This window comes from Varanus komodoensis, unplaced genomic scaffold, assembly GCF_004798865.1.
Source record: "Varanus komodoensis strain SLA01 unplaced genomic scaffold, ASM479886v1 scaffold99, whole genome shotgun sequence".
Classification (NCBI taxonomy): Eukaryota; Metazoa; Chordata; class Lepidosauria; order Squamata; family Varanidae; genus Varanus; species Varanus komodoensis.
The window spans coordinates 464,707-485,997 of record NW_025336676.1 but is presented as its reverse complement, the minus strand read 5'-3'; the positions used below and the strand labels follow the sequence as shown (position 1 = coordinate 485,997).

Below are 21,291 nucleotides of genomic sequence, written 5' to 3'. Positions count from 1 at the left end.
GTGTCACCATCACAACCTAAATTCCTTCCATTTCTTTACTTTGAAATGGAAGAGAACTTTTCAGAGGGTGCAGAAGAGCCTTTGGCTTAATTTTGCACATGTTTGTCCCCCCCACCCCATGCAAGGAAGGACTTGCTATGCAGCATGGGTTTCCTCTAATCCCATGCATGGCACACCCCATCCTTCAGAGTGAAAGAGGCCATCTCTGAGAAAAGAGATCAACCCCGCACCTTTTTCTGAAACTATCCCCTTGTGAATGGCAAAGCACCCGCAAACCACTCATGGAGACCCACCTTCTAGCCAGGACCTCAATTAACATGGGAATGGGGTTTGTGGTGTGCCATGGGCCACGTTGGCATCACCACAGCTGGGGTGAGAGAAGCTAAGAGGCATCTGTGAGGCTCATCTGGTGCACCTGCCCTCCCCTACCTGCCTCCCTGCTGGCATCCAGGATGGTGTGGCGACCCAGTATGCACTCAGATGGGCTGCCAGGTCTTGTCAATGGTCTGGATGTGCTCCTTGGCCTTCATCCGCAGAGAGGCAATGCTTGAGCTGCGCTGGTCGATCTCCTCCAGGGGGTACTTGTCCACAAACGTGGCACACTGGTACGCTGGGGGGGGGCATCGGCTGCATGCCCTGGGGCAGGGCAGGTGGGCTGTTGAGGAAGGAGTGCCCGGCGTAGGCGGGCTGGAGGGCTTGCGTGGGGCCCATGAACCCCGGGATGCTGTGCACCGTGGTGGCGCTGGAGATGGGCGATGCAAGCCATGGGTCCAAGGGGAGCGAGTTGCCGATCGGCCCGAGGTTGGCTGCGATGGGCGGCCGGTTGAAGGACAGCATGGGCGTGTCATGGAGCTTCATGGCGTTGGCTTCCAGCTTCTCCTGCCGGCGCCACTTGGCTCGCCTGTTCTGGAACCAGACCTGCAAAGGGAGAAGCGAAATGGCATCTAGGCGAGCTGCTCATTCTAAGCCTCCCTGACCCACCCGCCAGACTGTAACTGCTTGTTGAAGCATGTTGGCACAATGGGCACCCTGTGACACCTGGAAGGCTTGCCAGTGGCAATGCTACTCTATTCCTGCGACCTGGCAGGCTGGGATTCTGCATGCAGGGTGGTTGGCTTGTTTGTTAAATCCCAGCTTCCCCAGTGTGGTGCTCCCACCTTGGGAAGCACTGGGCAACATCCCAACCTGCATGGCCAGGGGTGAAGAGCATCACAGCCTGAGGCACCTGGGGGGCACCAGGTTGGAAAAGGACGTCGCTGATTGTGTTTCTCAGGCCAGAGGAGAAGCATTTCATGACTGGATAGCTCCCCCATGAAATTAAAACCAAACCAATTAGCTTGCATGTAGAAATCTAGCACCTCAGGCAACTGGAACTGACTAGCGACAGTTCTTTGCCTGGGCCTAGGTGGATCAGTTCTGGGTCCTGAAAGGCCAGAGCAGCTCCCCACTTTCACTTACCTGAACTCTGACCTCTGGCAGGTTCACTTTCATGGCCAGCTCCTCACGGCTGTAGACATCTGGGTAGTGGGACTTCTCAAAGGCTCTCTCCAGCTCGTGCAACTGGTAGGTGGTGAATGTGGTGCGATTGCGGCGGTGCTTCTTCTTGGGCTGCTCCTCGTCCAGGTTTTCCGGTGTGGGGCCCTCGCTGTCTTCCCCCTTCTGCAGCTCGCTGAGCTCCCCCTCGCATTTGCTGAGGAACATGCCAGGGGCTGCAAGAGGAAACATCCAGAGACTGCTGGACTCTGCCTGTTCCGAACGAGCTGAACAGCTTTGGAGGGTGGCAAACATGGGGGTTGGGAAAAGGGGGAGGCTGGAAGGCGGTAAGGGGTTGGGGGCTGCTTGTAGCACACTTGCTTCACGGTCTTCCCAAAGGTGCCAGTGTGAGCTGGTCATCCCTTCTGCAGCACTTCTTGTGAGGGTTTTTATTCCGTACAGGAGATCTAAGCATTCAACAGCCTCTGAGCATGCACAAGGAGAAGAGCTAACTCCCTTCCGCGCCCTTTTGTCCAAAATACTTCTTTAGATACCTCAGGGGCTGGTCTTTGGAAGGTGGGGCACCATGGAAAGGAGCCCCTAATTGGCTCAGCCCGAGCTGTGACGCCAAGCCCTGGGTCCACACCTTCAGGAGGATCATGTTCTCCCTGTGAGAACCCTCCCACCCCCACACCCCGTCTCATTCCCACAGGCGGGAGGGAGACCAGGTCCCATGGCGTCCTTGACCGACTTTCATCCAGAGCAGGTGCAGCCCCGACAGCAGCCATCCTGCTATCGGAGTGTGGGCTCCAGCCTTGTCTGACTCAGCCTTCCCCGAGGCATCCTCCCAACCTGAGCCATCCGTGCCACCGCCTGGGAATCTTGACAGGACCCTGAGGAAGGGGGGTGGGCGGGCAGGTGGGTCTAAGGGGTGGAAGCCTCTTCAAGGTCGCTGCTTGCAGCTTCCCAGGCCGGCTGCGAGTGCAGAGGGGTGGGAGAGCCGGTGTCTTGCCCGGTCCCTGCCCCCCCGGGGGGGGGGCTTGTGCTGGTCCCCCTGGAATGACAGGGGAGGATTGGAGGGAAGGATCCAGGCTGGGTTCAGCACTCTCTACATGAGCAGAGGCTGATCCTGGGCTTGCTGGAGGACTTGGGGAGCTGTGGAGCCTTGCTTGCTCCGCAGTGCCAGTAAAGGCCCTCGTGGCTGGGGCTGCCTGGACTTTCGTTGGGAGAGAAAGGAAGGGCCAGTGACGCTGTGGCAAAGGAGTCAAATACACTTTTAGGCTGCAGGAGCAGCAGACTCTTGCTACCAAGGCACGGGACGTCCTTGTCCAGCTTGAATTGGTCTTGGTTGGAACGTATCTGGAGCACCGCGTTCTGTTCCAGGCGCTGTAAGGCATCGATAGATTGGCTGGGGCGTGGAGAAGAAGTCCTGCAAGGGAAAGTGAAGAGCCCGGGGATGTTTAGTCGGGAGGGAGGAAGGGTGAGGGCAGGCACAGCCGCTCCCTTCAAATCCCGGCGGGGCTGTCGTCTGGAATGCGCGGGACATGCTCTCTGCCTCCAGCACAAAGCGCAGCTGGATTGAGTGTAGATTTTTGTTGACCTTTTGGAGAAACGTGTTGCCCGCTCTGTAGTCCTTTATCATGACCCTGAGACGCACTTGAGCACGGGTCCTTCTGCACCTGAACGAGCAGCGGCGCTTTGCAGGAGGGAAGGGACCGGGTAGCCGGAGGGAGCCCTCGGCTCCTCTGTGCCTTCATGTTGTCTTTACACACACAAAGAGAAAGCCAAGTGTGGCGCTCGAAGAAGAGACCCAAAACTTGCAAGAGTCACAGCAAATGTGGAGACTTCAGAGAGCGGGGGGGGGGGGCATACCCAGCCGTCCAGGGCTCCCCTTCCACCCCTCGAGGGGTTCTCGTTGTGGTCTCCCCTCCTCCTCCTCCGTGATCCTCCCGAGCTTTTGTGCAACACTTTCTGCTTTCTCAGAGGCTTGGCTGCTGACAGGGAGGGCGCTAAAACAGCCTGTGGCTCTTGCCCCCACCCCTTTCGCCTTTGGGCTTGTCCCCCAGAACCTTCCCCAAGAGGGAATTTGGCCCACGGGCCCCCTGTCTCTCTGCGCAGGAAAAGACGCGATGGTACCAAGACGGAGTGGCCGGCTGGTCCAGTAAGGAAGAAAACAGCCTGCACAATCAGAGGAGGGCGAGGGGAACGGAATGGAGCAACCCAGGAAGGTGCACAGGGGGCTGCAACTCTGGGCAATTTCTGCAGGTCCCCAGATGTCGCAGCAACAGTGGGAGCAACCCCAAGATCAGAGTCCCAAACCCAACGCCAGAGATGGCGCTCTGGCCATGGAGCAAGGAGCTGGCTCCACACCCTCCCTCCCTCCCTGCCTTCGCAGCCAGTGCAGAACGCACCGAGTAGGGTGCCCTCCGACGCTGGAAAGCAATTCAGAGAGGGCAGAAAGGGGATATTTTGCGGCCAAGGTGTGGGTAATCCTGAGGTCTCTTTCCTTTCCCCTCCCCTCCAAGACATGTCAGCCAGATAGGCAAAAAAACCCATCTAACAAATACGCAGGGAAGGGCAGAAGGGGGTCGCATCAGACAACTGTCAGTCTCTGTTTTAAGGCCTTAAAGCTGCTGCAGCAGGAGCCTGTCTTTTGGCCACTGTACAGGAGTGGAACCTCCATGCTCAGCTGAAGTCTACCTCTATAAATGCTGGGGGAGAGTTTTTGCTTTCTTGTCCCATTCGTGGCTGCTATGATGGGCTGCAGTTGCAAACAGGAAGTTGGGCCACTCGCCTCTTGAGCTGCATTTTGAAACAAGCAGCAACTTTGCCCTCTGGTGTTCTGTGCATATGTAGAACCCAGGGCTTTCTGGGCCTAGTGGTGCTCTGCTTAGAGGCCCAGAGCCTGGCCACAGCAAATCTTTCACAAGCCACGGGATATTTCTCCTGCTAAGCTTTTTACCCACCCTTTCCGTCATGTTTCCATGGTGGTGCTTGGGCTGAGATTAGTTTATCTACATTAAAACTGTAAGAATCTCGCAGGAACATTTTAAATCTGTGGAATGCACTCCCCAGAGAGGTCCGCCTGGTGCCATCGTTATTCGTTTTTCAGTGCCAGGCTAAGACCTTTTTATTCAAACAATATTTTAACAATGTTTAATATTCATAGGTTTTAATTGTGCAGCCAAGGTGTTTCCAGGTTTTAATTGTATTGTATTATATTTATTTATTTCTGTGAGCTGTCCCGAGGCTATATAGCAAGGGGACGGCATATAAAAACTTTAAATAAATAAATAAATAAAAATAGATGGCTGTCATACGTAATCCATGGGGAATTTTTACAATAAGAAAAGCGACCCATTTCCCTTGAGAAGGTAATGACTGTCAGGGATGGCAGAGAGGCGGGCTTTGCCCACCAGGGTGTTTGGGTGGCGGGCTCTTTGGAGTATTTGGTCTCCACAGGAACCTTCCAACATCCCACCCTGAGACCCTTGAGATGACTTGGACTACAAAACTCATCATTCCTGCTAGTGGCTGGCAGCTGCTAAACATACAAACAGCTGCAAATGCTGAAGTTCAATGGAACCTGAGCTTCCAGTGGAATTTTTATGACTTCTATATCAAGCCTTTTTTTTCCTTCCAGGAACTCAAAGTGGCTTGTCAAACCCCTCCTCCTGCTCCCAGTCTTATCTTCACAACAACCTTGTGAGGTAGGTTAGGCTGGCAGACAGGGGCTGACCCAGTGCTGCCCCCACTTCATGGCTGAGTGGGAACCAGAACCTAGATCTCCAGAGTCCCAGTCCAATGCTCTAACCTCTGCCTCCCTTAGCACCCATGTTCGTTTTTCAGGTAACCCACCTTGAAGCACAGATTCCTGTGGCACCTAAAAGACAAATCAATTTTATCTTGGTGTACGCACTGCAGATTGCTATGTGGCAGAGCTGGACTGGGTGAGAGCACTCAATGCAAATCAATTAATTCATGTTACTGCTGCTTTTTAAGACTCATTTTAAGGGTAAAACCTTCCATATTCAGCATATTAAATCCTGCTGAATATTAAAGTTTTTGCTACTTGTTACTAATATATTAAACATGAAAGGTTTTGGTGCTATAAGCTTTTCTACCCGAGGTTGTTAATCCACTGCATCTTTTGCTTTGGTTGTGGCCATCAGATCAAAAAGTGCACAAAGCTTTTGAGTCCTCTGGGTGACATGCTATAGTGCAACTGTGCAGGTAGGAAAATAGGTTTGCTTCAGTTTCAGAGAAAATTTTGCGCTGCTTCAGTTGTGGGTTGGGGAGTAGCCTTAAAAAGAAAAGTGGTGTTCAGAAGGAGACATGAACCTGGAGAGTCATTGTGCCATCTAAAGAACCCTGCAAGTCAGGGGTGTCCAACCTTTTGACTTCTCTGGGCCGCATTGGAAGAATTGTCTGGAGCTGCATATTAAATACACAAACACTAACGAAAACTGATGAACAAAAAATAGGTCTGGCATAATATTCATTATATCTGCCACCACAGATAAGCTAAAAAGTCCTCACATAATAATCCTAATTATGTGGCACCCCATTTGGAGAGTCTTTTAAAAACATTGAGCAGCTCCCAAGTTTGCAATCCCTATATAGAAAATGAACATATCTAAGTAATAAAATTTCACTGATTTTTTGATATTCTTTTTATAAAAGTAAAAGAAAAGAAGGCAACATAAAACTAGTGGGATATTTGACATGGTATTTAAGAAACTAATGCATCAGTATCTGGTTCGATGGAAGCAGCTGCAGTTCTCAGCGAGTTCTCAAGGTGCTTATCAGATATTCTGGTTCTAATTTTACTCTTAGCGCGCTTCATTCTTGAAAATAGTTGCTCACAAATGGAAGCTGCAGACTGCTGTAAAACTGAAGCCACGCATGCGTACAAATAGAGCATACGTATGTTTATTTTACATGGCATTGTGACATGAAGTTGTCATCTAAAAAGAGAACTACACAAGTTACAAAAAACCCTCAAAAGATCTCATCATGTTTTAAGTAAGTTTATGATGTTGTGTTGGGCCGCATTCATGGCCATCCTTGGCCGCAGGCAGCCCGCAGGCCGTGGATTGGACACCCCTGTGGTAAGCAGTGACAAGCACGCAATAATTTCCCCTTTGTAGAAAAGCTCTGCTTTGAGATGGAGTTGCGCTCTGCATGGAAGACTCCAACTGCATGCCCTGAGAGCACAACACTTGTTCTGCATCCGCAAGCGCAGCTCCATCTAGTTCAATAGGGCTTGCAAGGAGGGTGTAGGATTGGAAATGGCTGATCACTGGTCTCTCTCTCTCTCTCTCTTTCTCTCTCTCTCTCTTTCTCTCTCTCTCTCATATTTCTTCTCTTTTTCTTGCTCCTCGCATCCATTTTTTTCCCTTTGATTTATATCCTGCCTTTTTCCTACAAAGGGCTCAAGGCAGCTTACATCATTCTCCTCCTCCATCTTATCCCCCACAACAACAACCCTGTGAGGTGGGTTGTGCTGAGAGTCTGTGACTGGCCCAAAGCCACCCAGTTGGCTCCATGGCTGAGTGGGACTCAAACCCAGATCACCTGAGTCCCAGTCCCGTGCTCTTAACCACGACACCACACTGGCACCCTTCCTTCTGAGCTGCTTTTGTGGAAAAACCCATGCAGTGTTCAATTTAAGAGAGAGCTGGAAACTGTTAGGAAAATATCAATGGCCCAGCCTGTTTAGTGCATTGCATTCCAGTTCCCTATAAACAGTGGGGTCCAGGGAGCTGCACCCCGTGAACTGGCCCTGTTTCTTGTGCTTGGCTCCCGGCTTCCCATGTTCCAGGCTCCCCAGACTGATCTCTTGTCAATGCTGGCCTGGCCCTGGGCTACAACCAGCATCCTCAGGCCAACGAAAGAGACAGACGTTCCAGGCAGGCCTCACATAACCCAGGCTTTATCAGCTTCGGCTCTCTGCTGGGCTGGCATATCATGAAGGGAGCTCCTTGCCCTGCCAGGTGAGCAGGCAACCAAGCCCGGCCTCCAGACGGGTCTTTCCGTGGAGGTGACTCTCCAGCTGCAAGCCTCTTCCAGAGCTGTGTGAGCCTGCTAGTTCATCGGATCCCTGGCAGCTGGTGCCCGCCTGCCCCGCCTGCTCTTTGTGCCCATGCCTTGGTGGCCCTCCAAGAGAAGGCCTTCCGCCTTTCTCTTGCTCCCTTTCACCAGGGCCCTGCTCCCGTAGCATCTTCCCTTCCCCTTCCCGCCTCGCCCAGTATCCTCCCCATACGCCCATGGGGCGCATCTCCAGAGGTGTGAGTCCTGCCTGACATCCTTCTTCCAGATGCAATCATTGGCCTTCCCCCATGCCAGGGTGCGGAAATGTCTCTCCCAGGCCTTTGTTATTAGCAGCAAGACCTTTGAGGTAAAGGACATGGAAATTCTGGTCCTGTGCACTTCGCCTTTGGTCCTGTCCACTGTTGGCACGTGCCCCACCCAGACCACAGGAATGCTCCTCAAGTAGAAATGGTTCTGCACCCTCCCAGCACATGGCCCACAATGCTGCTATTCCCTGAAACTGGCACTTTTCCCAGTGTTGCAACAGAGATCCCCAAAAGGCACACAAAGGTTATTTCAGTATACCCCAAAATGCATATATTAATGAAAGGAACATTCACAAGTGCATCCTATTAGAAAAACAGCTGGCTAGAAATGCATTATCTTGAGGAACGCCACATACACAAATACATGCATTAGGTGAAATGTGAACAAAAATATGTATGAATGTTCGTGCAGATTTTAACAAAAGGAAAATCTGCAAAGTTAATCACGAACTGAATTTAAGATTGAAAATCTGAGTGACTGATTGAGTACAACATTGGCAGATTTGTTCCTCCCTTCATGCCTCCTGTGAGCCAATCAAACTGTGGCCCTTCCCTTAAAAAACAAATTAAGACTCTAATTCTCATGATTCTAAGATTTAACCAGCAACAGAGGAAGAGGCCCTGTGCCAGTTCAGACTTTGGGTTCATCTTGCTAGCTGTTGGCAGCTCTTCAGGGTTTCATCCCAAGCCTACCTGTGAATGCCAGGAACGGAATCCAGGATCTCTTATAAAACTGAGGACTGTGCCACCAAGCACCTCCTTAGACCCCCTCAGTGAAGAAAAGTCCTGTATTTCTTTTTCTTATTCTTTATCATGCATATACCTTCTCCACTTTTGCTGATTTTCCAGTGACTGAACACACACAGCAGAATCACACACATCCAGGGACTGGTTGTGCATTGGCATGGTTTGTGATGAACCATGGGATGCCATGTGTCTGAATCCAGCCAAAATAACAAGCCGTGGTTTGTTAGCCACAAACAACCCATCATTCACAAGTAAACTGCAAATCGTAGCTTCTTTTCTTGGCTTATTGGTGGTTAACTAACCACAACTTGTTATCATGGCTAGGATCAGATAATGGAAGAGGCATGGCCCAAAATCACTCACCATCCCGGTCCTTTATGAGAGGGATACAGATTGGACAGTGTGAGTGGAGGCATGTGCAGAAGGTGATGGGAACAGGGAGGCGCTTGTATTTCTGGTATGGGTCAGTGAGCAAGGATGAAAGAGCACATGGGACAAGGACCTAAGAGGCAGAGAACTTGGCTTGATGCAGGGCCGATGGATGGAGAAGTGTTCCCATGCAGCACAGTCTCATGATGGAGCTCGCTTCCACCGATTTGGAGGGCTTTGATGGGGCCTGGGCAAATTCCCAGAGGAGGGGCCAGTATCCAGTGACTACAGGCTATGCCCACGGCCAGAGACAGCATGGCTATGTGCCCCAGTTGCTGGGGAACATGGGTGGAGGGTGCTGTTCCCCTCATGTCCTGCTTGTGGGCTTCCCACAGGGGCACCTGACTGGCCCCGGTGAGACCAGGGTTCTTCTCTTCTTAGGGTCGCATGTTCTTAATCCTGCACTGTAGCGAGTGAGAAGACACTCCTTCGCAGACCCATCAACCCGCAGCCCAGCAGCATCCCACACTGGGTTCAGTCCCCTTTGTGGATTGGAGCCACAGGGAACCTCCTCTCTTCCAATCCCAGACTTCCTCCAAGCTTCTGCAGGCAATGCATGTGGGTTACCACTCAGTTACAGACCTTCCCTTAAAGAGTAAAGTAAGGGACTAGTCCTCATTGTTATGAATGAATGGCTGATTTAAATAAGAACATAGGAATTGCCACCTACTGAGATGCAGGGGTGGGTGATCTAACTCAGTACCGGTTACTTAGCAATGGCTCCCTGGGGCGCTAGGGAAGGGCGTCTTTCTTGAGCTTTACCTAAAAAGGCCAAGGATTGTTCATTCAATCCCCTCCCCCACTCGTTTCCTGCAAGGAATGGGGGGGGGTCTTCCCCCTCTCTATGTTATCCTCACAACAACCTTGCAAGGTAGGTTAGGCTGAAAGTCAGAATCTGCCCCAAAGTCACCCAGAGGGTTTCATGACTGAGAAGGGACTGGGGGGAAATGCAGATCAGCTCCGTACAGGTATGTGAAAAGTTAGCAAAGGGGTCAAACCTCCCTCCCTTATGATATTGCTATGCTGCCTTTCCATAAATCATGTTTCCCTGCCTCCGAAAAGGATATGGGCATCCCCTCTTCCCACCAACCATCTTATGCTCACAACAACCCTGCCAGGTAGAATAGGTTGAGAGATACTTGTTTGTTTTTCTTTTGGATCCCTGAGCACCAGGATGGGGCAGCTTGCGTTCTTGTGTCTAAAGAGGCTAGGATCCTCCTGGTCAAGTGAGGGTATCTGAACCATGTGTGTTGCGCATGTGTGTAAAAAAAATGAACACATTCCAGAAATAAATATTAATTAACCTTCAAAAGTACATCCAGAATATCTCCTCCCCAGTTAAGCTGCCCAAGAAACACGGTTCATGTCCAAGGCCTATCCAGCAATGACAGTCTTGGTCTACTCAAGAGCCATGCCACCACATCTGACAAGAGCCACCGGGGTACACAGTGCACACACAGACCCCCAGCAAGGAGGAGTACATACAACAGCGGGGTCTTTTCTGGACTGGCCCCTGGAGTCTCAAATCACCACCCAAGCAAGAGCTGCCTGATTCTCCTGCAACCTCCTCCGGGCTTCTGTGGGCAGCCAAGGGGACCCTGTCCCAGCAGGTGTTTTCACTGTCCTCACAAAGCTCTTTTTCTAAATGGCTAGGTTTCGAACTAAGTCAGACATCATTTTTGCTTGAGGGGTGTGAGGATTTTGCTGGGCTACGGTTTGCCAGCTTGGCTATTGCAACAGACAGGTGAGATGGATGTGCTGGAAGAAAGGAAGGTCAGGGAAAATGAAGGGGGGAGAGAAGAAATGGAAGCCCGCTTTGGTGGCGGCAGGGAGGATGAAAAATAAAGAAGAATCGAAAGGAGAGAAAGAGAAATGCCTGGTGGGAAACTGAGCCACAGGGAGAGGAAGAAGGAAGGAAGTCTAAGAATTTTAAAAACTTGCTTATTGATCTGTCTAGTCAGCCCCACACTAATTAGCACGGCCCTTAATGGCATCTTGACACCACTAGTTGAGATGCCCAGCTTTGAAACTTGGCCTTGCGGTCCGGCTCCCTCTGGCTTCGGAAGCGCATGCAAAATTGCACCCACAAAAACCAGTTTCCCCGAGGGTCAGTTATTCTTTCCCCTTCCAACCCTGCCTCATTTCCACAAATGCAGCCCCAGCGTTCTAGATTCAGGCCTTGGGAAGAAAAAGTCGGCCACGGTGAATTCCCTGGATTCCAATCTTTCCAGAGGTCAGTTTCTTAGCCCCCTTTCATGCTTTTGTTGTTAGTGTTGTTATTTGCTATTATTTTCCCTCTTAGTAATATATACCAAAATATTTATTGCTATTCTTCATGATGTCTTTTTGCTGAAGTTCATCTGTTTTTATTGATCGATTCTATTTATTATTTTATTTAGGATATTTCTAGCCCATCCAATCACTTTCGTCTCTGGATGGCTCACAGACCTCACAAAAGGGCTTTGGAAACTATTTTTCTTTTCTAAAACTTTTACTGATATCTTTGCAATGAATGAATTAACCCATTATGTCCTCTTTACCTAGGAAGATCATAGAAATGCGACACCTTTTTTTCTTGCTGTGAAAGAGTGTATTACAGAATCCGCAGCTACAGGTCCTCTAGGAGCGGTGAGAATATGGCTCGGAAAGTATCTAACAAATCACATGTTTTGTTCCTGGGGTTGGTTGTTCATTCGTTTGTTTGTTTTACAGCTCTCTGCTCTTTTAGGGCTGTTTGAGGCCTTAGGTCTGTAAGCAAGGGGCTTGTATGTTACTTTGTACAACAACCATTGCAGAAGTGTTATTAAGAGAACTGGGAACAATAAAAATTAATTTATCAATTAACTGAAGCTACTCTTACTGTGTCTTGCTATTTTTTTGTCTTCCTGTTACAATGCTATTAAGATGCCGAACCGCATCCAGCTTCGCATTGGGGAGAGGTACACACCCTGCCTCTCTCGCAACCATGGCAGCCTCTCCTACCCCCCCAGATGCTGCACAGAGAACCAGGACAACCCGCTGGATGGGGTGAGCCCTTTGTGCTGGGGAAAGGGAATCCCCCAGTGGGGCAGAGGGACCCTCCATGATCCACACCCTTCCTCCCACAGAGGCGCTCAGTTGCTCTAATGAAGGGCTGGCCATGATGTGGCCCAAAGAGGCCATTTCCCTCCAGCAAAACTTTGAATGGCCCATCTTGCTTCTGTGTGTGGGACTGTCTGCTCGCTTCTTCCTTCTTTTCTTCCCCATTTTAAAGCACCATCTCTGCAGCCGTCATTCCCCCCCCCCCCTTTCCCCCAGTTTTGGCTTTAAGTTCTTAAGCTCAAAGATTGGAAGGAAAGACATTGCAAGATGTGCCAGCTCAGAGGGATTTATTTATCTGCGATCTCTGTTTCTTGTTAAAATACATCCTTGGGCCTCCCTTTAAAAGGAAAAAAACCTTATTCTGCCAGGAAAGGAGGGGCAGGTTCTGGACCACTGTGAGTGGTGGGGCTGGAGGTGGACTGTTTTGCACGCCGCACACTCATACACACGCCCCTTAATACTTGAGAGGTGAGTAATAAACTTCCCGGCTGTGGAAGACAATCTTCTGGGGTGGAGGTCTGCTTTCCGTAAGGTGGAAAGTGCTTCAACCAGGAGCAAAATGCAGATATCAGATTCTCTAGGCTGTCATGCGCTGATGGAGGCAGCATGACCCTAAAGGGGAATACTTGCATTTCTTCTGGGGTTGCATAATGGGGGAGAGGGATTGAAAAGTGGACCCTCCCTGTCTTTGCTTGCAAAAATTAAGTAAATGCCCCCCAGTGCATGGGAGGACCAGTTTTGTCCCTATTCCCCAGGCATCTTTATAAATTGGCAATATCACCACCACCACCACCACCACCACCACCACCAATCTTTTCAGGACAGTGCGCAGATTAATTTCAGGGAGTGCTGAAATTAAAGGGAAACCTATTTTCCTTCGCTATGGGACTGCATGACCCTTTGCCCAGTTGGAGTACATCGATTGACACAGGAAGTAAACTAACGGCTGTCAAAATCGGAGGAAAATGAGACCAAATTAAAAAGAGCCAAACCTCCATTACCTGTCTAGGCCTTGCTTGGATTTGCACGGAAAGTATTTAACTTTGATGGTCCCTTCGCGGGGGAAGCCAACACACGGTCTCGCCTGTTCACCAATCTTCTCGCTTGGCAGCCAAAATTCTTGGTTAGGCGCCTTAATTGTCACGGATCCCGCCTCGCGCAAAGCCCCAGAGAAGGAGAAGGCGAGAGAGAGAGAGAGAGAAGAAATCTTTATTTAGTCTTGCAGATGTCACTGGACGCCGCAGATTGGAAATGAGTCCAAAGGATTACGATGGGGTTATTAATTGGTGGGCCTTCCCCTTTAAGAGTGATTGACAGTTACATTCTGGATAAGTAATTGCTCTAAGTGTCCCTCTGTTTCATCCAGCAGAAGGGGGAAAGAAGGCTTCTAATGATGCGCCACATTCCCCCCCCCACACACACACACCCCTTGATGGTCACAAAAGGGTCCTGCTGGAGGCCTTTTCTTGTAATCCCCTCATTAGAGAGGAGGGAAGAATAAGACAGTCGAGAGAAGGCCGGGGAAGAAAAGAAGGGGGCACCCAGTGCTGGCAGGAGACCCTTGCCCCCTGAAGCAGAAGCAATTGCTTTTGTCTTTGGGCAGAAAGTGCTGGGGGAGGGACGGGGATGCCCGTGGGCTTCAGCGGGGTGGGGAGGGCACGCCGTCCGCATGGATCCCTCTCCGTGGTATGTATGTCAGGGCCATCCATGGCACAGGCCACATTTGTGCCATGGGGGGGATGTGGAGCAGGCGAGAATCCCGAACTGCCCATGAGAGCTGGCTCCACTTCGCACACATCAGGCGACGCTGGCAAGGACCCAGTTACCTTGCCGAGGAACGGGGCATGGATTGTGCAGAACCTGTGATGGCACTGCCCAGGTGGGTCAGGCTGCTTGTCTGGTCCAGAAAGCGTTGGACCTGTGAGAGTCTTGACAAGAAGTATGATGAGGCACCTGAGCCCAGTACCTGCGAAGGGGGACATCCCCGGCACCTGCCAGACTGCCTCCCCCTGGGCTCCAAACCACACCTGGCTGTCAGCCTGGCCGGGGTTCACTTGAACGGCACAGCGCCCGAACGGGCAGCTCCTGCAGGCCCCGCAAGGGGTTTGTGGCACAGACAGGCAGCCCAATGTTTCTCTGCAAGCTGGAGACCCCGGCTCTGGTGTTTTGAGAGTGTAAGCCACACAATCTGTTCCCCACCCAAAACAGAGAAACAGAGCGAGTCAGAAGGGGCCTCCCAGGCCATCTAGCTGGACCCCCGGCTCCAGCCGGCTCCGCTCACGACATGCCCACCATGGGCATGTCCAGCCTGTCCTTGAATGCCCTCGCCAAAGGCGTCCAACCACGTCCCCTGGACGCCCCTGCAGACCTTCAAAGTAAAGCCTGCCAGAAAAGTTCTGAGGGCAGCATGTGTCTTGTCTGGCTGTGGGAAGCAGGGGTCCAGGGACCAGTCCAGCCCTCCTGGGGTCCAACTGCCTCCCTTCATTCGCAGAGACGGGCACAAGGCCTTGAAGCTGCAGTTCACCAGCATTTGCTGCATTCTGGCCTGCCCCCTCTTTGGCCCCGCCTGCCAAAATGCCGGTTCCCTGGCATTGCGCTTGGCCTCTGGTGATGGCAGTTCCCCACCCTCGCTGCAGCCAGTCCTGAGAAAGACCGGCATGAGCTGGCCTGGGAAAAGGCAGCTCAAAGCAGACTTTGGTTCAGAACCATGAGACCTAGAGCCTTACTTTGTTCAAGGTCAGAGCAGCTGCTTTGCACAAGGAAAGTCCCAGGTTCTGTTGCTAGGAGCTGCAGGCAGGCTGGGAAAACCCATCAGTGGAGAGCGTGGGAAGGCTCCTTGACCCTCGGTTCTGACCCTCAGGCATGATGGGTTGCAGTCCATGCTGAGCTAAGTGGATATAACTGGTAAAAATATATGACCGGGGATAAGTCAGATTTCTATGTTCCTTTTATATCACCTCTTTCTGCACCATGAGGACAGGAATCTTATTTTCAGTGGATAGACCAGAGTCCAGCAGTACATGGCATACTTTGCACACATGTTCTTAGGTTCAAATCCTGGCATTGAATCAATAGGCTGCAGTTTATTTGAAAGCGAAATAAATGTGAGAATCAAGATTTGGAGGCTGGTTCTTCTGACTGGAATACATCCCCCCCCCCCACAAAAAAGCCCACTTTTATTGATTCATTTTCACATATTTTACAGCAGCATCAGATGGAGACTTGAATGGGTTTTGACATTTTAGTGCAACAGGATGGAAACGAAATTTAGAAATCTGGCTAGTGAATGTTTTTTGAAGTATACTGCTTTTAAAAAAATAAGTTTCAAGGATTAGTTTAGATTCCCAAATTTAAACTTCCTTGTTCAGATTTAAAACATTATGAACTTGTGCAAATGTTGTTGCTCTTAAGCACCTGCAAGAGCATCTTCTTCTTCTGTGCCATGTTCTCACCAGCACAGTTCAACATTGCTCCTGAAGTTCAGGGTTGAGAAGACAGTGTCTTTGAGCACGTCAAGAATTCCACACATGCACACACAGCATCCGCAGGAGCACCAATGCACTTGAGAAAGTCCAGGACTGGCCCTGCTGCGCCAGAAGACAATTTTGTTAGATTTCACCACCCCAGAGCTCCTGCCATCTGTCCCAAGGAGACGGGTTCCTTTTAAATTCATTTAATTGATTAAATTATGTTTCCATTAAATTAACTATAACTTGCAAAAAGCTGTCCACCCGCAAAGCTGAGGGAAAGAGAGAAAATGGTGAGAAGAGCTGGACATCTCAAAGGCTGGTTAAAAAAATGCACGCAATTAAATCCTATCTTTCAAAGCCAGGCCGCCATGCACACATTTTGCAGGAAGCATCTGCTAGCCCAGGGCCAGCCCCAGCCCTGCCATCTTTCCCTCCAGCCACGGGCCAATGGGGGAACATGTGGCTTTTGGGCTGCTTTTGCCTTACTCCAGGCATGAAGTAGTGCCCCAGAGAGCCAAGCTGTGGGTCCAAGTGTGTTAAGTTGCACAAAGCTGGGGGGGGGAGCCCCACCCCCTTTGCCTTTGGCCACACCCATGAGTGGAATGTGGCCCCCAAGCACCTGCGGGGCTACCCTGGGGTTGGGTGGCCTGGCCAACCCCGCAGGGCTCTAATGAAGATCAAGGGCAACACCTTCTCCAGAAGCGCACAGCTCCACACGCACATGTGTGGAATTCCATAAGGTGCCTGTTTTGTGCTGTGAGCCACCCAGCTTGTTTGGTTGTTTAAAGCTGGAGGCTGAAGGTAAGGGCAGGGAACCCCAAAGGCGGCTGCAAGCACTCCCGGCTGAACCGCCATCGACTTGCAGTGGACTCCCCACACTTAGCTGGGCCTCATGCTTTCCCAGGAGTGCCCATCACTCTGCTCCACGCAGAATATTGTGTGTGATGGAGCCATGGGAGCAAGTGGGGCAGGCACAGGGTTGCTGGCACTGGAGAGGTTGCAATTCAGGGACGCAACTGCATGGAATCACATCTACCTGATGGTCTTATGAGTAAGCCCAGATTGCACTTCCCACGGTCTGTCAGCTGAATGACAGTTTTGGTGGCATCCAAAGTTTGTTACTTATTGGGAATGTTTATTAGAATTCTATCTATTAATAGAGATATCTGTTTGAAATTTTAAAGATTTTGTTATGGAAATTTTTTTATGGTGCTCTCATTGTATTAAGGTCCTATTAGAAAGTGATGTAAACTGCCCAAAGACCTCTGGGTACTGGGCGATCGAGATGTTAAACTCGGGTGGAAGCCATAATATGGGTGAATTTTGAATTGGAACACTCAAATATTTTCCAATCTACTTGCACCCTTTAACTATCTACTTGTTTCTTGGAAATTAAAACTTGGCCAACGTAAATGGATTTTGCATGCCCTTTGGACAGCTGTAAGACTGATGCTACAACCAGAAAGATAGAAACTCACCTTTTGATTTAAAGATGTCCCTTACAACTGGACATATTTATGGCGATTTGGTCTGCTTTTGGTAAAATGTAAGGATAAATCTGGATTATGCTGCTTTTTAATATTTACAATTTTTATTAATTCCAGGGACTTTTCCCCTTGTTTCTTTGTGAAGTTTCAAGTTCATTTGTTTCATTTTGTTTTGTTTAAATTCATAATAAAAGATTTTAAAAATCACACATGTGAAGGTAGAAATAATTACTAGGATTTGTTGGCATTTCACAGGAAGCAAAGCTAACCAATTAATTTCACACTGAAATAATCTCAAATAAAATAAATGTATTGGTTAACTTGTACCCTGGCCAAAATCATCCAAATTCAATGGATCCCCCTCTGTCACCCCAAAGCTTGCCCCGCAGCGGAATATTTTTTGGGATTCTTGCAGCGACTGTCATTATGGCTTAGTGAGAAGAGGGATATTGGGTGGAGATGTAGTCCCTGGGCAACTCTGGGCCAGTCACAAACTCCCAGCCCAACCCACCTCACAGGGTTGATGTGATGAGAATTAAACGGACACCCACCTGCCTCCCTGCTCACTGGCCCTTCCCCAATGCACACACACAAAGTCTTCTGTCTCAGTGCATCTCTGCTCCCAAGTCTTGCTCTATCTTACTATCCTCACTCTGATTTTTTTACCTTCTCCCTTTCTTGGTATGCTTTCATGTGGCATATGATCAAACAAGAAATATGGTGCTTGTTCTGGGTGAGCACCCAAGGTGGGCATGATTGGGCACTGGCCAAGAGCCTGCTGTGGAAGGGGCCCCTGTCAGGGGTCCCCCCAGGACCTATTTGGCTTCTTCCTCCACACTGTGACCCTCCAAACCATGCAGCACCTGAAAGGACAGTTGGCTGTCCAGCTCAGTTTTTCCCCTTTCGCAGTTTTCTGGCCTGGAGTTCCTCTTGTTCCAGGTTTCTCAAGACCTTTTTCTCTAAAAGACCGCAACTCCGCCTGCACCAAAATTCACACCCATGCCTTTTTGCCTAGCACATTGAACTGTTTGCAAGCTGTTTCCCTTCCTATAATACTGGAGCGGGGGAGCAGTAGGGGCTGTTTTCTTCTGAACCAGATATATTTTTGTAGACATTCTTTGAAGAACTGCTTCAGAGCATTCCGAGACATGCCAAAGGATACTTATGCTGCCCTTTCCATATCAGTCTGGGGCTGAAAAAAGTCCTCCACCATCTTTCGCTTGTCAGTGTTTTGAATGACAAATGTTAACCACAGGGCAGCAATCCAAGGTTTCCTATGAGAAGTCCTTGCTTTGCTTGTGCAGGGCTGTTTTCTGCCTGAAGCGCTCTCTTTTGCCTCCCACTGCTGCTGTTGCACAGAACTGGGCCCAGGAATGGGAAAAGTGAGCAGTTCCCGATCCTTGTTACTTCTCAGGGTCCATTTGTGTGCGGTTCTCTCTGCTCCATCCCAATTTAGAATGGACCTGCCACTCTTGGAAAGGGAAAGCACTGTAGCCACTTGCATTCCTGGACTTAATATGCATTTTTGTTGCACAGTTGACCCTGAAAAATACCTGAAATTGAAGGTGTGTGTGATGGGAAGATGCTGTCTTTCTGACCTCCAGATGAATCCAAAGTTGGTTGGTAAATTTGGATTAAAGGAATTTAATTCCTTTAATGGCTCTGCTTTTTACATATTGATTTTTATGTATCTTGATGTAAAAGTTCTGCTTTTTTTCCTCTCTCAAGGAGACTGAAGCAGCTTAGAAGGGCTTCCTCCTCCATTCATCCTCACAAAAACCTTGCGAGGTAGGCTAGGCTGAGAGTCAGTGAGTGCCCTGAGATTACCTGGAGAACTTACTTCATGGCTGAATGGGGACTAGAATCCAGTTCTCCCAGTTCTAGCCCAGCATTCTAACCACAGTGCCATCCTGTTCTAAATATTCTTTGGGCTATTTTTTATTTTCATCTATAAATAAAGGAGGAGTTAAAAGAGGAAGCTACAGCATCCACACCAACTCCTACACAGATTGGCCAGCAGCCCACCAAGGGAGCATGGAGTGGGGAGTCATTCTCAGCCCTATATGGAGATGCCAGAGCCTGACCTTCTGCAGATAACACAGGTGCTTAACCACTAAGCTGTGGCCCTTCCATTAATTGATACACTAAGGGTCTAGTCCTCATCATTATGAACAGATAACTAATTTCAATGGGAACATAGAAAGTGCGCTCTACTGAGACACACTTGTGGGTCAATGCTCCTCAAGAATGCCAGTTTTGGGAAGGCTCAGCTGGTGCTTAAGTTTCTTTCTTCTTTTCCCCCTCACTCCCAATTCCCTTTTTCTTTTTCCACCATGGCTTTTGGACTGCAGACCTATGTGTGGAAAACAAGTCATATTGTTTGTCTTTGTCAGACAGTCTGGGAGCCAGATATCAGCAATACTTTGCACAGATAAATAAAACGCAGTGACTGTCTGTGCCCCCCCCCCCCCACACACACATCATGCTCCCAAGAATTTTGACCACTGCTTGCAGGTGGTTCGTGTCAGGGCATCCATTCCAGCACCACAGTGGTAACAGTTTGATTTGCCCAGGACAGTGTTCTCTCAGGGGTGCACTGGCCCAGGGTCCCAGTCCAGCTAGCAGGGGTTTCAGGTGGCCACATCCCCTTCCCCAACCCCTTTTGTGCGTTTTCTTTTCCAGCTTTGCTAAAACCTTCAACTCCACTCACATCCAGATTTGGTGAGCTCTCTAGGTATCAGGGGGCAGTATACCCACTCTGGGTTTTAGCCTGAACTTTGAGGCAGGCTCCCACAGTGGTGAATCCCGCCCCTTTAAAGTTCAGGCAGAAAGCCAGAGAGGACGTTTCAGTAAGGTCAGTGCAGGAACCCTGAGCACAGCTCAAAAGAGCTCCTCTGGCATTTCCTCTCCTTTGAATTCCTTTCAGAAAGCTGTTTCTTGTCCACCTCATCGAGCAAGTGGGGCCGAGGCAATGGGGGGGGGCTTTCCAGCACAAGGGGGCTGACAGGAACCCAGTAAATTGAGTCATGGAGTGGGGTTGCCCTTGGCTTGGCTCCAGTGGTGCAAGCCTTCCATTTTCCTCCTCCCTGCCCCGGATGGGGACCCCTGTGTCAGGGGGACTGCTTTTCCATTGCAGCTTTCAGTCTGAACTTTCCTGTGGTACTGCTATGCACCCCCATAGTAGGTTCATCACCATGAAGAGCTGTGAAGCTCAAAATAAGCACTGCCATGAATCAAAGGCCCCACCAGTACAGGAGTCACAGGCATCCGCTGCCCGTCTGACCTCCTTAAGGTATTTTCCAGGAGAGTGTTGGGCGAGTGAGGAGGAGGAGGAAGAGGAGGAGTCAGGGAAGTGGGAGGGGGGGGGGGGTGGAGGGTGATTATTGAGGAAATTATGATAATTGCCTTTCAAGGTACAAGATAGCAAATTGATTTCCTTCCTAGGCCAGCCCTGGTAATCGCTTCATCACTTTAAAATATTAATGCTACACTCCTTTGCTAGTTTCCCAATTACCCTAATTGATGGCAAATTGGCTAACGAGGTGCCAGGCGGGGTATCAACAGCTTTAGTTCACTCAAATGACAGTTTTAAACTCAGCTAAGTCCATTAGACACCAAAGCCGATCAGCTCTTTGGGACGCTGTGTCAGCTTACCGGGATGGGGGCAAAAGATTGGGGAGAGAAGCAGGGCTGGACCAGGGTGATTTGGGGGGGGGGGGGGGCAGTGGTCACATGACCTGCTCTTAGCAGGACTTATCACTTGTTTAGTTCATTAAGAGGACTTTGATGGATAGGCCTATGGGCTGGATGGGTGCAAAATGGCTCAACAGATGCACACAAAAAGTGTTGGACAAAGAAAATTTCTGGCCAGCTGAGGCTATGTTCTTGGATACTCCATTCCATTCCTCTCTCAATTTTGTGTGCCATTTCCACTCCATTGCCCACTGCACACAGAGAGCCTAGGGACCCACGTCCACCAAGTATGTTTGGCTGGTACTTCTCTTCATGGGTGCTGCTGTTCTAGCTATGAAATCATCGGTACCCCAGGAAGGGAAATTGGATTTTAAATATCTCACAGATGAGAACCTATCTTGAAGCCACCTGGGGTCTTTTCTCCCCGCCTGTGTGTGTGTGGGGACATGTGGGGCGCAAAGCAGCACTCTGTGCCTGCCCGGCAGCATGTCATCTGCATGCCAGTGCAATTTAGCACTGAATTTAGGAGTCTGACGTGAAGAATCAGGCAGC

At 49.9% G+C, this 21,291-nt stretch overlaps 1 protein-coding gene across 1 annotated transcript; it reads right to left on the bottom strand.

The window, feature by feature from the left end:
• Window positions 1-476: 476 nt before the first annotated feature.
• Window positions 477-13,209, bottom strand: LOC123017619 (retinal homeobox protein Rx1-like). The gene is given in 4 exon segments (XM_044419095.1): window positions 477-620; window positions 622-918; window positions 1,459-1,709; window positions 13,091-13,209. Coding segments are annotated over 3 exon segments (684 nt in total). The 5' UTR covers window positions 1,702-1,709; window positions 13,091-13,209.
• Between the last annotated feature and the right edge of the window lie 8,082 nt (window positions 13,210-21,291).